This window comes from Glycine soja, chromosome 11 (genome assembly GCF_004193775.1).
Source record: "Glycine soja cultivar W05 chromosome 11, ASM419377v2, whole genome shotgun sequence".
In the NCBI taxonomy this organism is placed as follows: domain Eukaryota; kingdom Viridiplantae; phylum Streptophyta; class Magnoliopsida; order Fabales; family Fabaceae; genus Glycine; species Glycine soja.
In genome coordinates this window covers 5,422,692-5,438,701 of record NC_041012.1, presented here as the reverse complement: position 1 = coordinate 5,438,701, position 16,010 = coordinate 5,422,692, and the positions used below count along the sequence as shown (strand labels likewise).

Below are 16,010 nucleotides of genomic sequence, written 5' to 3'. Positions count from 1 at the left end.
ATGACTACTTTAATGATAATATTGTATTTAAATGCTTGAATGGTCATTTTATCTGAGACATCTGTTATTTTGCCTATTAGTTGTATTTGTCTAATTGTATTTCAATCATTTGAATGTTTTTGTTGAAAAAAATGTCACTTGTTTTTTTAAAAAAGGAAGATATTTTTAAAGTTATTTTATTTTATTTTTATCAATTTGGTGAGCCAATTCAATTAACTCACCAACCCATGGTAGATCAAGTTGATATTTTTGTGACTTACTTGAAAGTGAATTGGATCAATTCAATCTTTTTATTTATGAACCTGTGTGGGTTTGATTGATCCATTTTGATAAATCTAAATAAAATTTGAATGATAAAATTTATAAAATAATGATAAAAAATTGTGTGATAAGATTTATAATTAAGTCAAAAGATAAAAATAAAATAAATTTTTGAATTAAAATTAAATATAAAATATATGAGATTATATTCACGTAAATTTCACACGTTTTTTATTTTTCTGGTGGGTTCAACCAAACACACCGATTATCAATCCTAGCTCACCATGCCTTTATATGCCCACTCTGCTGCTCGCAGAATTCTGGAAAGTTTTCCATTTCAACTCTTCAAATTAAAAAAATAATTAAAAAATAAAGCTAATTAAGGATCTAGATTTGAGATTATAGGCCTTTATATACCCTGCGTCTTGACACAAACTTTAAAGATTAATATGCCATAGCCTACATGCACGCACAACTTTTATAACTTAACTAATTAGAATCTTAACATTGGTGCTACAGTACTACTCCATGCAGCAAAATCAACTATTTGTACATAGCTCATCCATAGAGATACTATTTAATTAAACGTGCTCTATAATTAAAAAAATATACAATTCACTTGCGTCTAATATCTTTCTATCGTGCCTGTACTTAGATAACATAATTTAAAATACATTTTTCCCTATTCACTAGGTGTATTAGTTTAAAAAACAAAAAAAAAAAAGTTGGCAAAACAAAATATTTGTTCACTTAAAAATATTTATCATATCAACAACATAAAAATATTTAATATGTTTTTTTAGTAATTAAAAATATTTAGGAGAATATATCAATACGCCTCTTAACTTGTATAGCTGGAACATTAGGGTTAGGCATGAGAAAAATAAAGGTTGATAAACAGAAAATTGATTTATAACTAAAAAGAATTAGTTAATACTAATAGATGAAAAATATTAAGTTAATTTATTGAATTAACAAATTTAATAAAACTAATTGTTGAATAAATTAATAAATGCAAAACAAGAAAATTTAATATCTTCCTTGATTTGTATATGAACACCTTAAAAGACACTCGAAAAGGTACAATAGTATATTTCTATTGAAAAAATAAAATAAAATAGATGAAGCAAATATATTGGGTAGTCAAGTTCTAATGCATAGGATGTTAACTTATTGGTAAATGCATTAAATTGTCCTCAAAAGTCCGAGTGTCAAATTTACATGAACTTTATTTGTATTTAGATTAATTTAAACCCAATTTACAAGCAAAAAATTTAAAATAGAAGATAAAGAGAGATAGAAAATAAGATAAAGATTTAAAAGAAAAGATAAGAGATTTAAAGATAAAAAAAGAAGATAGAAAAGATAAAAGATTTAAAGATAAGAAAAGTAAAAGATAAATGTAATAATAAAATGATAATTTAGTTTAGAATGCAAATACGTTCGCGCCTAACATGCCAAAACTATTTGTGATGAAGTGTTAAAGATTTTTTTCTATCTAATAATATTTCCACTCGCATATACTAAGACATTCTATCTTTGGTTTTTGCATGAAGAACTTAATTTATCTATTCTTTTCTCCCAAATTCCTTTGCAAAAATAAAAATAATAAATCACATTAAGATTAGAGATGCATGAAATAGACTAAACGAATATCATTCTATTTCTAAAAATGATTTCATTTAAATACTATTTCCTAGTTCTTTAGAAAATAATTATTTTTAATGCATTATCCCCTAAACACTATATGAATGGTCATACCATAATAAACAATTAAGCACATAAAAGAGTAATAGAAACATAATTACATTAAATAGATAATAAGAAAGAGTTACATCACGAGAGTTGAGACTTTACACTTTAAGGGCTGATGTGGATAGAAGAAGAGAGATTCATAAAGGAAGAGAAGGAGATAATGGACAAAAAAAGAGGGATTTTCCTATTAGAGATACTCAGGCTTAGGGTGTATTCATTAGAGAACTCTCAGTCTTCGAGTGGTGTGTATGGATTGATATCGGTATGTCTTTCTCCTTTGTTTCCTACTCCTTTTATAAGCTTAAGGTAACTTAATTTTCACGCGATCTTGCGCTTTGCACGGATTTTCGCGCTAAGCGCAACCTAAAGTTTTTGTATCAATCTTCCTCCAAAACACTTGAAATCTTCTTTTGTTTAACTTATGCTAATTAAAAACTACAAAAATATTAATTTCTTTATTATTTCATTAAAAACAAAGGTAAAGTAAAGAAATTACAATAATTCTTAGTTAAAATTGACTATCAAATTAACTCAAATTTCACAGTTATTATATGATGTTGGTGGAAATAAATCTTGGAATGATCGAAGAAAATTAGATAAATTAATGGAAAGTAATGTATAATAGTCAGGTTTAGATAAAAAATTTTATACACACTCAAAAAAATTAAAATTAATTAAACTTTTTTCATAAGTTAAACCCCAACTTATATACTTAATTTTTACAAAAGCTATCTTATTTAACCTTGAGGTAGATATATTGATTTTAGCTTATGTTGAAGCATTATTTACAAAAGCTATCTTATTTTAACCTTTGAAAGTAACGTATGTTGGTGTTTATAATTAACTAGTATGAAGCATTATTTATAACGATCGGATTGAAGAAAGATAACTCTTCAATTGTAATGAAGTGAAACAATTTTACAAATTGAATAAATTAACACAACTCATGTTCTAAATAAAATAAGACAATTACTAGATTGAAAGTAACAATACAACCTTTTATATTTTGAAAATGTATCATATTGGGCCCATAATCAATTAATAAGATTAGGTGGTTTCTGCAGTTTGTTTTTTAGTTGATTGAAATGAATTATAATAGTTGAATGTAGGAACGTACGAACTAATTAAATAAGTATCTTTTGGTGACGTCTTAATATATATATACACACACACACCACTATAACTATTAATTAATCAACGCAAAAATGAAAATGCACACTTGATTTTGTGTGGCTACGGGAACTTTGTGCATGTGGTTTGTTTTGCTTACAACGTTCCACCACTGAAGTAGCAATGGCTTCTGAAAGAGAAAGGTCCGTAGGAATAGCCAGATACAGGAAGGGAGGAATGGCTCACATTCAATTGTTCATTATTATTCAATTGGAACCCAAAAAGCACTTGGTTAGTCCGTCATCTTCATATCTGGGACAAATTACTCTTTTTGTCCTTATGCATATTCCTGGGTCCTCACTTAAAAATACTATAACTCAGGTCCTTGTTTGGCCCGACTCTAACAATCGCTTTAAACGGGGAAATTAAAAAAAGTACCCAGCCACACTTTGCATTTTGGAAATTTCTCACACACATCTGATCCTTGTCATCATTTAATATAATAATAATAATAATAATGATGAGATGTCCACGGAATTTGCGACCATCTTCTGAACCAAAGCAGTTAACCATCAACCTCGTTTGCATTAATATACATTAATAATCAGACACTGATGTTGTGGTTTTCTTCTTCTTTTTTTTATCATTATGTTTTTCTTCTTATTTATATGTATATATACAAGAAAATAGTACAGTATTTCTAAAACATGTAAAGTATATTTAATTTAATTTTTTATTTGTACTGAAATTTTCAATAATAGCCCATAACTTCGAATTCCATTCATATCTAGAAATGGGCTCAAATGAATTAAAATATACAGCGATTTTCTTTCTGCATTTAACATTTTTTTCAATACATCCACTAATAAAAGAAAAAAAATACCCTTACATTTAATACATACGAATTGTCAATCTATATCAGACTTACGGATTATAAATTATCAAAATAATATTTTATATATATATATAAATTCTAAATATAAGTTTACATATAAATTTAATAAATATTTATATATATATAAAAAATATATTATTAGATCAAAATTAATTGTTTTAAAATTTATAATATAAATTTATATGTGTATTAAATATATATTAAAAAATTTAGTGTTATATATATCGATGTTAATTAGTTTTTAACATAATTGGTCTATTAATTCAGTTGCTTAAAGTATCGTGCTAATAACGCGAAAATCACAAGTTTAAGACCTGCATGAATCATTAATTTAAAATTATTCCATAAAACATATTTTTAACAATCCAAATGGGTTCATATGACAATTCATATGGGTCCATATGGATTACGGATTGGCCTTACCTAAAGTTGGAAAATTTTATAATATGGGTGTAGAAGAAATTTGTTGGGTATAGAAAGAATAACTCAAATATTCAGTCATATTTGGGAATGGCTCCCTTAAACCTACTACAGCGTTATGGTCCAGGGCATTGCTTTGCGCACCCAGATAATTGCTGGTAGACCCAACACAAGATGGACCATTCCAATATTACTATTTCGTAAAGCTGATACAGGCTGCGAATTCATAAGCCTGATATGGATTGACAATCCGTAATTAATTCAAAATTAATGGCCGATGCAAGAATCGAACATGTGACTTTCACGTTATTAGCATGACACTTTCACCAACCGAGTTAATACGTCAATTACATTATAAAATAATTAATGTCGTTATATATAACACTAAAATTTTCTAATGTACATTTAATGCACATGCAAATTTACATAATAAATTGTGACAATTAATTTTGATCTATTAATTAATTTGTTTACATATACATGTTGTAAATAAAAATCATAGGTTTAATAAAAATTTATATATGTAAAAAAATGCATTATTAACATAAATCTACTAATGTATTTTTTGACTTTATTACAATTAATTTTGATCTAATAATGTATTTTTTACATATATAAATTTTAAATAAAAATCATAAGTTTCATAAAAATTTATACATGTAAACAAATTAATTATTAGATCAAAATTAATTGTCACAAAATTTATTATCTAAATTTACATGTGCATTCAATATACATTAAAATTTTTAGTATTATATATAGCGACATTGGTTATTCTATAACATAATTGGTCTGTTAACTCAGTTGGTTAGAGAGTCCTGCCAATAATCCAAAAGTCACATGTTCGATATGGGCCATTAATTTTACGGAAGGACAATATTGGAATTGCCTATCTTGTACTAGGTGTGCCAGCAATTTAATGGGTGTGCAAAGCGATAACCTTCGGTCCATTATATTTAACAAGCTGTAATTGGATGGCCATCTTTTGGGTTTTCAGTTTGTGCAATTCTATTTACACTCTCATTTTGTCTCTTCACACCTGGCTGCTGTTTTGTATTTTTTTAGTAAAATAAATAAATGATAAGTAAACTAAAAATCCGAAACACAAATGGAGAAAAAAAAATTAAGACAAATTAATAAATATATAAATAATCAAACAAACAAACAAATAAAGTAAATAAAATTCATTAAATAAACAAATATAACTTATCTATATAATCTTTCGAAACAAAAAACATTATTAATTTGATGCACCATATATATATATATATATATATATTAAAAAAAAACTAAAGTTCACGTTGTAATAGGATGTTTCTCACTCTATCGGTTTGTTTTGTTTTATTTTGAAACTGCAATTAAATTAGTTTACTCCGGAAACAAAGGCTAGAGTATGGTTGAAATGTAAGACGAGACTAAAGCCTCACGTAGTTTCTTTATGTTGTCAAATTCGTAAGATAACAACCAAACTTTCTTAACAAATTCCTACTCCTACTCTTTTGGATCATCCCTGCATTCCAACTTTCAATCACAATATTATTTCCCACTCTTTTTCACCATCTTCACTTCAATAAACTTCAATTTCATGAATCTTTTTAACTCCATGCAGACTCACGTTCAACATCTTTAACAACATCAGACCCATCTTAATTAATTTGCCTCTGAAAAAACACACACACACACACACACACCACATTGTTATGATATGGCACTGTTCCAGACACGGAAGAGGTCTTCTTCACCTTCTTACGTATCAACCTCGACAATATTAGTATTCATCGCACTATGTGTTTTTGGCGTGTGGATGCTAACCTCCAACCCAGTAGTGTCACCTCAAACACAGAGCGACGCATACACCTCAACTCGAACCGCCATAGATACCTCTGCAACTACCAATGATGAACTCTCTTCCTCCGAAGAAACCGCCACAAAAAGCGAAAGAAAAGGAAAGGTCAATCCTGCTGCTGTCTATGGAGACAACCCTGGCCATCTTCCTGATGATGCCATTAAAGCCGATGATAAAAATTCCAACAATGAGCAACAGAAGCAGCACATTGCCATTAGTGACTCACAGCTTTCTGAGGAAAGCTCGTTAACTCAAAAAGAACAAATCACAGCTGTGATACATGAATCCGGTTCAGACAGTGATGTGAGAATTTCTGAGCCTGAGAAAAAGGATGAAGAAATCGCCGCGGAGCAACAAGATGTTCAAAGTTTTGACACTCGAGGAGGAGGGTCTAAACCGGAGGAAGATGAAGCAAACAAAGAGCAACCAAACACGTCACAACAGGATTCTGATACGGCTTCAAAGGGGCCAAAACCAGAGAAGAAAGGTGGCAAGTCAAAGAAGCCGTGGTCAACACAAGTTGATCAATCACAACAAGAAAACAAGAGACAGACGGTTGAATCAAACAGCGATGACAAGCTTGAAGGTCACACCTGGTATCTCTGCAATGTCACTACAGGTGCTGATTATATACCGTGTTTGGACAACGAAAAGGCTTTGAAAAAGTTGCGTAGCACAAAACACTATGAACACAGGGAAAGGCATTGTCCTGAGGACCCTCCTACTTGCCTTGTGCCAATCCCTAAAGGTTACAAAACACCCATCGAGTGGCCTAGCAGCAGAGATAAGGTCATTTTTTATTTTATTTTATCGGCAAATGTTAATTGTTAGGGGGAAAAATTAAACTTACCATCTTTCCCTTGTTTCTTCTTTTGTCACTAAGCCAACCTTATAAGTTATAACTCACATGTCCAACACACTTAGTCGGTCCTTTTTATATATCTTCATGGTTAATAATTTTGCATGGTTGTATTTAAAAATAGATATGGTACCACAACGTACCACACAAACTGCTAGCAGAGGTGAAGGGACACCAGAACTGGGTGAAAGTGACCGGAGAGTTCTTGACATTCCCTGGAGGTGGCACTCAGTTTATTCATGGAGCTCTCCACTATATTGATTTTGTTCAAGAGGTAATCATAACTTTATTTTATGAGGAGTGTTGGCAACTCTTTTTTTCTAATTCATTCTTTATTATTGGATAAAATTTATTAAGAATTATGAGATTATAAGAATGTTAAATATAAAGTGAGACGTACAAAATAGTATAATTTTTCATAAATTTCAAGTAATAGTAGAGACTGTATTGAAATAAGTATGTTAGAGAATATACCGTTAATATTTTTCTTATTTTCTTAACTGTTACATTTGTTAGAACTTAATATCCATCAGGCAACATTTATTTGGTCATACAAAGGTCAAAATGTGAATCTCATTAACTAACAATGCTAATAAATCATAGTTTCTACTAACTAGTTTTATAATTTCACTCGTGCAGGCTGAACCTAATATTGCATGGGGAAAGCGCACTCGGGTGATCTTGGATGTTGGGTGTGGGGTTGGTAGTTTTGGAGGTTTTCTATTTGAAAGAGATGTTATTTCAATGTCTTTTGCACCTAAAGATGAACATGAAGCACAGGTGCAGTTTGCCCTTGAAAGAGGGATTCCTGCCATATCTGCTGTCATGGGGTCTCAAAGGCTACCATTCCCTAGTCGTGTTTTTGATCTTGTACATTGTGCACGTTGTAGAGTACCTTGGCATCTAGATGGTTGGTTTTATTAACACTTGTCTCGAATTTGGATTTTTTTCATTTCATAATGAATCTTCATAGTGGCTTAGCTTTGTGTTAAACCATATATAGTTACTAAGAAATGTGAAACTCTTTTCCAGGTGGCATGTTGCTTTTGGAATTGAATCGAGTTTTGCGACCAGGAGGTTATTTTGTTTGGTCTGCTACTCCTGTGTACCAGAAGCTTGAAGAAGATGTAGAGATATGGAAGGGTAGGATTACATATCTTTGATTTTGAGAATATAATAACTAACTCAGTTATTTTATAGTCACTGACTTGTGGTAACTTTTTTTTTTCTTTCAAGAAATGACCTCTCTAACTAAGTCTATTTGTTGGGAGCTTGTGACTATCAAGAAGGATGGACTGAACAAAGTTGGTGCTGCCGTTTACCGCAAACCCACTTCCAACGAATGCTACGAGCAAAGGGAGAAAAATGAACCTCCATTGTGTAAGGATGAAGATGATCCAAATGCTGCATGGTACATAATCTTTTGCATGGGAAATTGACAAAGTGGCGTTGACATGTTTTGCATAGTTGATTTGAGCAGTGAAATATATAACATTGCTTCTAATATTGATTTACTAAATATATTTTATATTCAGGTATGTACCTCTGCGGGCATGCTTACACAAGGTGCCTGTAGACAAGGCTGAGAGAGGAGCCAAATGGCCTGAAACTTGGCCTCGTCGACTACACAAACCCCCATATTGGTTAAACAACTCGCAGACTGGGATCTATGGAAAACCAGCTCCTCAAGATTTTGTAGCAGACAACGAACGATGGAAAAACGTTGTTGACGAGTTGAGCAACGCTGGAATAACTTGGTCTAATGTGAGAAATATCATGGACATGCGAGCTGTCTATGGAGGGTACTGGTTCAACTTGGTTTACAACCACTATACATTTTTATTTAATATGCGATACTCAATCTTTGTCATGTGTGCAGATTTGCGGCTGCTCTGAGGGATCTTCCTGTCTGGGTATTCAATGTGGTGAACGTAGATTCTCCGGACACACTTCCCATCATATTTGAGAGAGGTCTTTTCGGGATATATCATGACTGGTGTGAATCCTTCAATACGTATCCACGAACTTTTGATCTACTGCATGCAGATAATCTTTTCTCAAAGCTAAAAGAAAGGTATGGATGGAAGTAGTGTGATCCTTCAACAATTTTTCACTTATACTAGAGAAGTTGCATTATTTTGATTTGTTTCTCTGTTATTTTGGCTTCTCAGGTGCAAATTAGTTGCTGTTATGGCAGAGGTGGATAGAATAATCAGACCGGGAGGTAAATTGGTTGTCCGTGACGAATCTACCACCCTCGGGGAAGTGGAAACTTTGTTGAAGTCTCTGCATTGGGACATAATCTATAGCAAAATACAAGAGGGTATGCTCTGTGCAAAGAGAGGCAAATGGCGGCCTGATTCTATAGCTTTGTCTTGATGAAGTGATAGTGAAAAAAACAGTATTACTTCAAGGTGTGCTTTGAAACAAAGCTGCGCAGTGGCAATAACGTGTATTTGGTCTCTCATCCACCTTCTATGGCATAAAAAGTTATACAGAAAACATCATACTATTACTTGTCATATACGACTGCACCTCCAAGAAGATTTAGATAGTTAGTTGTCAATATAACTTGCCTTGTTATTCTGTTCTGTGCTTACATTCAGGACTAGTAAATAATCATTTAATTAAATTATTCAAAACAGAACTATTTTGTTGAATAGTTCATAAGAGAAGGCAGCCCGATCTTGGTTCACTCTTACGCCCGTAATTTTTCTGTTGGAAGCAATATTTCAGACACCTTGATGTCATCATGCCATGACTTGAGATCGATTCAACAAAACAATAATGAAGGAGAAATATAAATTGGCACTCTCTTTTTTCCATCTATAAATTTATAAGATACGAGCAACCACATTGAAATTCACTATTAATCAACTGTTAAACCAGAAAAAAATATAAAAACAAGTAGAATATACCAATTAGAGCTCGGATTCTATGTTTTAGAGCTCAACCTTTCAAGAGTCCTACATTTCCATGTGAAGAATTCAAGCTGATTTTAAGCAGAATGACATCCTATTCCTCTAAAGAATACGCGCTGTCACCTAAATACCCAGAAAACTAAAAAGGCATCAAAACATATTATGCTTCTAAAAGCTTGACAACTTCATTATCCATGAAGGATGTCAGTGCTCGTAAATCTCTAGTACACCATCAACTTGCACTGAGAAGTTTCTGCAATTCACCACTTTGGACGGCAGCACTGAGATCTGAATTGCAAAAACAGCAAAAAAGTAGCAAGACTATGTGAGTGGTACGAACAAAGGGAATGCAAAGTGAAAGTAGAATGAGGGTTAACGGTAAACCTTAGGTAATAACAAACAAGAATAACAGATATTGTGGGTTTGTGTGAGTGTTTGCAAAATTGATTTAGACTGAATTTGTCATTGTAAAATTAATTTTGAAGTGACGTGATTTATGATTCCCAAGTCAACTCCTTAAACGTGGAACCAAACATAAACATTTATCTAAAATCACGTAAATTAGTATTTCAATGTGATTGTGAGTGATCCAAAGTGAAATGAAACACCCACATAGATAAAAGCAGCAAAGTTAAGACCTAACTAACCATCTGATCCACCAATATGTTTGCCATTCACAAATACTTGCGGGACTGTCCTTCTACCTATCAAATCCAGAAGAACACTCTGAATTTGATACCCATCATCTACAGGGGAAAAAAAAGCCACCGTGAGTAGTGAAAAGTTTGAAGAACGATAACATTTTTAACAGGACACAGAAATTGGGCAGGTAGGATGGAATACCTCGCAAATCGAGCTCCACCACAAACGGTTTCTCATTGAGCTCAGCAAGCAAGCGTTTGGCGCGCAAACAGTAGCTACCAACATGAAATAGACAGTAGCAAAACCCTAATTATGGAACCATTACTGCTATTGGAAAAAAATGAAATAAAATAAAGTGAAGGAAAGAAAGTGATATTTGGTTAAGAGGGGGAAATTAGAAGGATCGTACGGGCAATAGGATTTGGAGAAAACGGCGATTCTGTTGGAGTAGATGGCGTTTTGAACGAAGGCGGAAACAGAATTAGAGGCTTGAACTTGCAGCGATCCAATCCAAAACAGCAAAACAGCGAACGTGACCGTTACGACTAAACTCCACCTTAACCTCATCATCTTTCTCTTTCTCCACGCTCAATACAAAGAAGATGCTCCCCACGCACAGGGAGGGGGGATTATAAGAATACTAAACGGGTCTTTGATCAAATGTCAAAATGACATTTTTGGGTATATTTTCTTATTTATCATTTTACTTTGAAATTTATGACACTTTTAAGATTACTTTTTACATGGAAATTTTTGAGTTGATTCCGTTGATCTGGTATTATCTTATAGTATAGGAACTTTTCACATACAGTCCTTGGCTGTTGTTGCTTATCTTTTGTTAATATTACTCTTTTTTATAATCAACAGTACAATTATATTTCTTTAGAAAAAGTTAGTAAATGGAATTTGATGTTTATTGCACAGATTTAGGTGAAGGGGTAAAGGATCAATGGAATATTCAATTGTAAAATTTGATGTAGGACCTGTATAAAAGTGAGCATTGACTCAAACAGAAGTTATTAAAAGCAATCCGGTTGATGATTGAGTAAAAGACGAAGGTTCAGAGTGGATAAAAGATGCAAGAACAAAATGGAGAGAAATGAAGATATTACTTTGGTAAACTGAAAGAGAAGAGCTAAACAAGTGACAAGTCTACTAGCAGAGCATTAATTTTGCATAAAGTTTTGAGTTGTTTTCTTTAATTTCATAACTGAAAGTTGCTTGCTATATATTACAATTGTTGCTTGGATTGAAAATTAGTATTTTTGTTTCAATCTAATTTATTCATTTTTTCTATCCATCTTATATCTTTATGTTAGAGTGATTATATAATTTGAAATTCTAACAATCAGCCATACATTAGTCATGTTCCACTCAAATTATTTAAGTTCATAACAAAAAGTTGTTTGCTATATATTAGAATTGTTGCTTAGATTGAAAATTAGTACATGAAATCCAATCTAATTTATTCATTTTTTTCTATCCATCTTATATATCTATCTTAGAGTTACTATATGATTTGAACTTCTAACAGGTTCTCAACCAGCCATGCATTAATCATGTTCCACTCAAATTACCATAGGAGGAACAAAACCCGAACTTTTTGGGGTTTTAACAAAGTTTTACTTTTTTTACTCAAAGCCGACCTATATGCTTGTCGGTTGTTTGATTTTGAACCAAAAATGTTTAGATGTCTGTTTAAATTCATTGGTTACATGATGACAAACTATCTTTTTTGAATCTGACTATTAAACCTCTTTTGCAGGATTGTTTTTGTGTCACTATTGCTGAGATTAAAAAACACTTAACTATCTTATTTTTCTGATTAATTTAACATAGGGGAAATGTAAGAAAAACTACTAATTTGTACCTGTCTACATTCACTAACATTAAATCAAAAGCAAGGCAAATGAATTTTGGATTCCACATCAAGGTTTGAAATCTCCTAAACATGTGTTTCATTATGAACATTGTCTATGTTTGATTTAATAGTCATAAGTTTATTGCTAATGGGAATTTTTCTATAATTTATGCTATTGCTAAGTATAATGTGATATTTTTATACAGGAATGGAAAAACAGCAAGGCAGCTTACAAAATGCAGCAGATGCTTGCTTAAAGCGTAAATTACTTTTGTGTGAAAAACGTGTTAACAAAGCGAGGACCTCAAATGAAAACAATCAAATATCACTTCAGAGGAAAAATGGTATCATCTAGCCTTCTTAAAAATTAATGTTGAACCAGAAGTGTGTATCATGTCTCTCCTTTATGGATAGAAGAAAAATTATTTTGAAACACAAACACTACATTTAACACATTTTCATAAATGATGAACCAAAAGGAAACAAAATTATTTTTGAAGGAACAAAAGATGACTATTTTTTAGGGACTAAAAGCCTATGATCTGTCATTCAGTTAGAATAAAAATCTATGGCTAGTGATTTTTTAAGGACTAACAAATATATTTAATTCTATAGACATTAAATTAGCAAACTATGTACCTCGATCTGGAGCTGGGTCCTGAACGCAACCACTATGTCAGCAATATCACTAGCAAGTGATCTCTGAACTGTTGTGAATGGTGCAGTATTTTTCTCTGCTACCAATGTTTGCATGGACTAACTATTCTTCTGCACAGATTTGACACTTACATTATTTGGTTTAATGTGCAGAATTATAACCAACACAACTTGAATGCAACATCCTTCAAAATCATAAGATTCAATCTCTAGCCTGGCTTATACGATTAATCTTTCCCATGCCTTGCTCTATTGTTCAGCCATCAATGAGGAAATATGATACACAAGGTTTTATTTACAATAAGGTTCAAAGTTATAAACCAATTTATCCACTAGTGATAACATAGTCTCTATCTGTCGCAAAGTTACTAACTCACATGCTTATCATATTAAATTGTCACCATTTCCTTTATTTTATTCCTTATCCATAGTTCGAAAATTTTCAAACCATTCCAAGGTTTTTAACTGCCTTTCCTAGCAGTTACTATTTTAACATAGTTCCATCTTATCATCCATGAGTCAGGGGGTTGATTCTTTGGTATTTTGGAGTGTATATATGAGGTAGTACTCTTAATGACGGGAAGATTGATTGTTGTAAGTGCGATATGCTGTGCATGGTTTTCTATTGCTGTAACAGTGATCCGAGGTGCTAGAATGATTGGCTTATGTGCACTAAAGTTAAATCTTGTTTTTTTTGGTGCCAGAGCTGCATCTATTTAATTTTGTTAGTTTGGTTGGATAGCTAATTGATGGGTCTTTGGCTGACAAGAGACACGTGGAAGCCTTTTTTTGTTGGACTCGTGCTGGAGAGGTGATACACTAATTCATCCATTTGGTTATCTACTATTCATTCTCTGTTATTGGAATGAATAGAACCTAACTAGCATCTTAACTTCATGACAATTATACTTATCATTAAGTATAAGCATTTCTGAAATTGCCTTTTCTTCTTCTGACATTAATTTGTTAGATTCGTTTGGTATGGGAAAAATAGCAAAGTCAAATATCATTGATTCAACTACACCAACATTTGGATTTAGGACTTGCATAGTCCACCCTCATATGAGTAGAAATTAAGCAAGAGGATTCTACCAAATAGACTATAATTTATTCAGAATTGGATAGAAACTAATCTATGCAGTAGGTGGCCTTTAATATATGAACTATATAATATATTTATTACTTTTGTTTAGTTACAATTTAGTCACCCACATTTTTCAGGCAACACTGCAATTCAACCTTTCCCACAAGTGACGATAACTGTGTTCAATCCAAATATCTCTGAATTTGTTACTTTATGATATAGGTATATACGTTAAATAACATTTTATTCAATAATATCAATTATATAATTTATATATTATACTCACAATATTGATTTTTTTTCTAACAGATTGGCTAAACTATATCATCAAAAATGGGGTCAAATTAAATATCATCCAAGAACCCAAACTGCATCTACATCCACTAACAGTCAAACTGATGATAGTTTTTTCTAATCTAATCATGTCATTTTAATTATCTCCTATTTAGGAACTATAAATTATGGTCTGTATTATATTCAATTTAACACAATCTGTAACTATTATTCCTCCACGACATTATGCTTTGTAATAATTAAATTAGTATCATAATTTACCAATGTTTGCTAAAATTAATTATTAAACTATCAAAATATTTGGTGAAATACGCGCAGTAGAATCACCCGTGCGCAGGCACGGCCGCACGGGTCCCGTGATAGTTTTATATATAAAAAATGTATTTACTCCGTCCAGAAAAAAAACACTAATTTAATTTAGAGTAGTACTTACTATCATCAATTTTAACGAATAAGTTTTTTAAAGCTTAATTACACTTTTAATTCTTTAACTCAATCTAACGAATCATTTTATTGTATTTTTTTTATTCCTCTAAAATTTGAAAGTACCATTTTTAATCTCTACAAAATGAGTGAATTTTAGTTTTAATGCCTGCATTTTTAAATTTTATTTTATTTTCATCCGTCAATATTTTAATTAACTATATTTTGTTACTAAAATTTATTTTAAAATAAATAAATAACATTTATTTTAAGTGATTAGATTTTTTTTTAAAAAAATGACACATGATGATACATTATCACAAACATTAGTGGGTCATGATCAGTAATAATTACATGACTTTGTATAAAATAAATAAGTCAATCATTATGAATAAAAAAAATGTTATTAGAAAAAAATCTTATCAAAAAGTGGTCAATTAATTTCTATTTCTCTAAAAGAAACTAGTAAAAGTCAGTGAATATTTTATATTAATAACTTAGTGAAAAAAATAAAAGTCATTTTAAAAATATTTTTTATAAAATAAAACAAAACTTATTTATTTTATAAGAATTTAAAACATACTTCAAACTTAATAATATCATTATTTAAAAGAATAAGTTTTTCTTCATTTTAACCTGCACCTATATAAAATTTGACTACAACTGTTGTCTAAGTAACAATTGATAAACCATAATTCGTTTCTTTTTATGTATAAGAATCAAAATGAGATATGAGTTTATAACAACTGAATAATACTGCTTAAATAATTGAACTAGAGTCTTTTGGTCGTGCATAATTCATTTGCTACTATTATTTTTAAAAAATAAAATAAAAAACAAAATAAGGGGAGTTGGCAAGATATAAATCAAAATCATTAAATAAAAAATTGGATACGCAAAATTTTGTAACTTAAAAAAATATAGAGAAATATTTTAAATCCTTTCTTCGCTTGAGAACGGTTAAATGAATAAATGGTCAATC

At 31.1% G+C, this 16,010-nt stretch overlaps 2 protein-coding genes across 2 annotated transcripts; one reads left to right on the top strand and one right to left on the bottom strand.

Moving 5' to 3' along the window:
* Positions 1–5,904: 5,904 nt before the first annotated feature.
* Positions 5,905–9,789, top strand: LOC114374547 (probable methyltransferase PMT27). The gene is made up of 8 exons (XM_028332208.1): positions 5,905–7,076; positions 7,271–7,420; positions 7,786–8,056; positions 8,179–8,289; positions 8,383–8,557; positions 8,682–8,948; positions 9,026–9,220; positions 9,318–9,789. The coding sequence occupies exons 1-8, from the start codon at positions 6,147–6,149 to the stop codon at positions 9,523–9,525; spliced, it is 2,307 nt and encodes a 768-aa protein (XP_028188009.1). The 5' UTR covers positions 5,905–6,146; the 3' UTR covers positions 9,526–9,789.
* A 158-nt stretch (positions 9,790–9,947) lies between these two features.
* Positions 9,948–11,383, bottom strand: LOC114374546 (glutaredoxin-C3-like). Its single transcript, XM_028332207.1, has 4 exons — positions 11,119–11,383; positions 10,911–10,984; positions 10,715–10,813; positions 9,948–10,355 (listed from the first exon to the last, which is right to left on the bottom strand). The coding sequence occupies exons 1-4, from the start codon at positions 11,277–11,279 to the stop codon at positions 10,300–10,302; spliced, it is 390 nt and encodes a 129-aa protein (XP_028188008.1). The 5' UTR covers positions 11,280–11,383; the 3' UTR covers positions 9,948–10,299.
* Between the last annotated feature and the right edge of the window lie 4,627 nt (positions 11,384–16,010).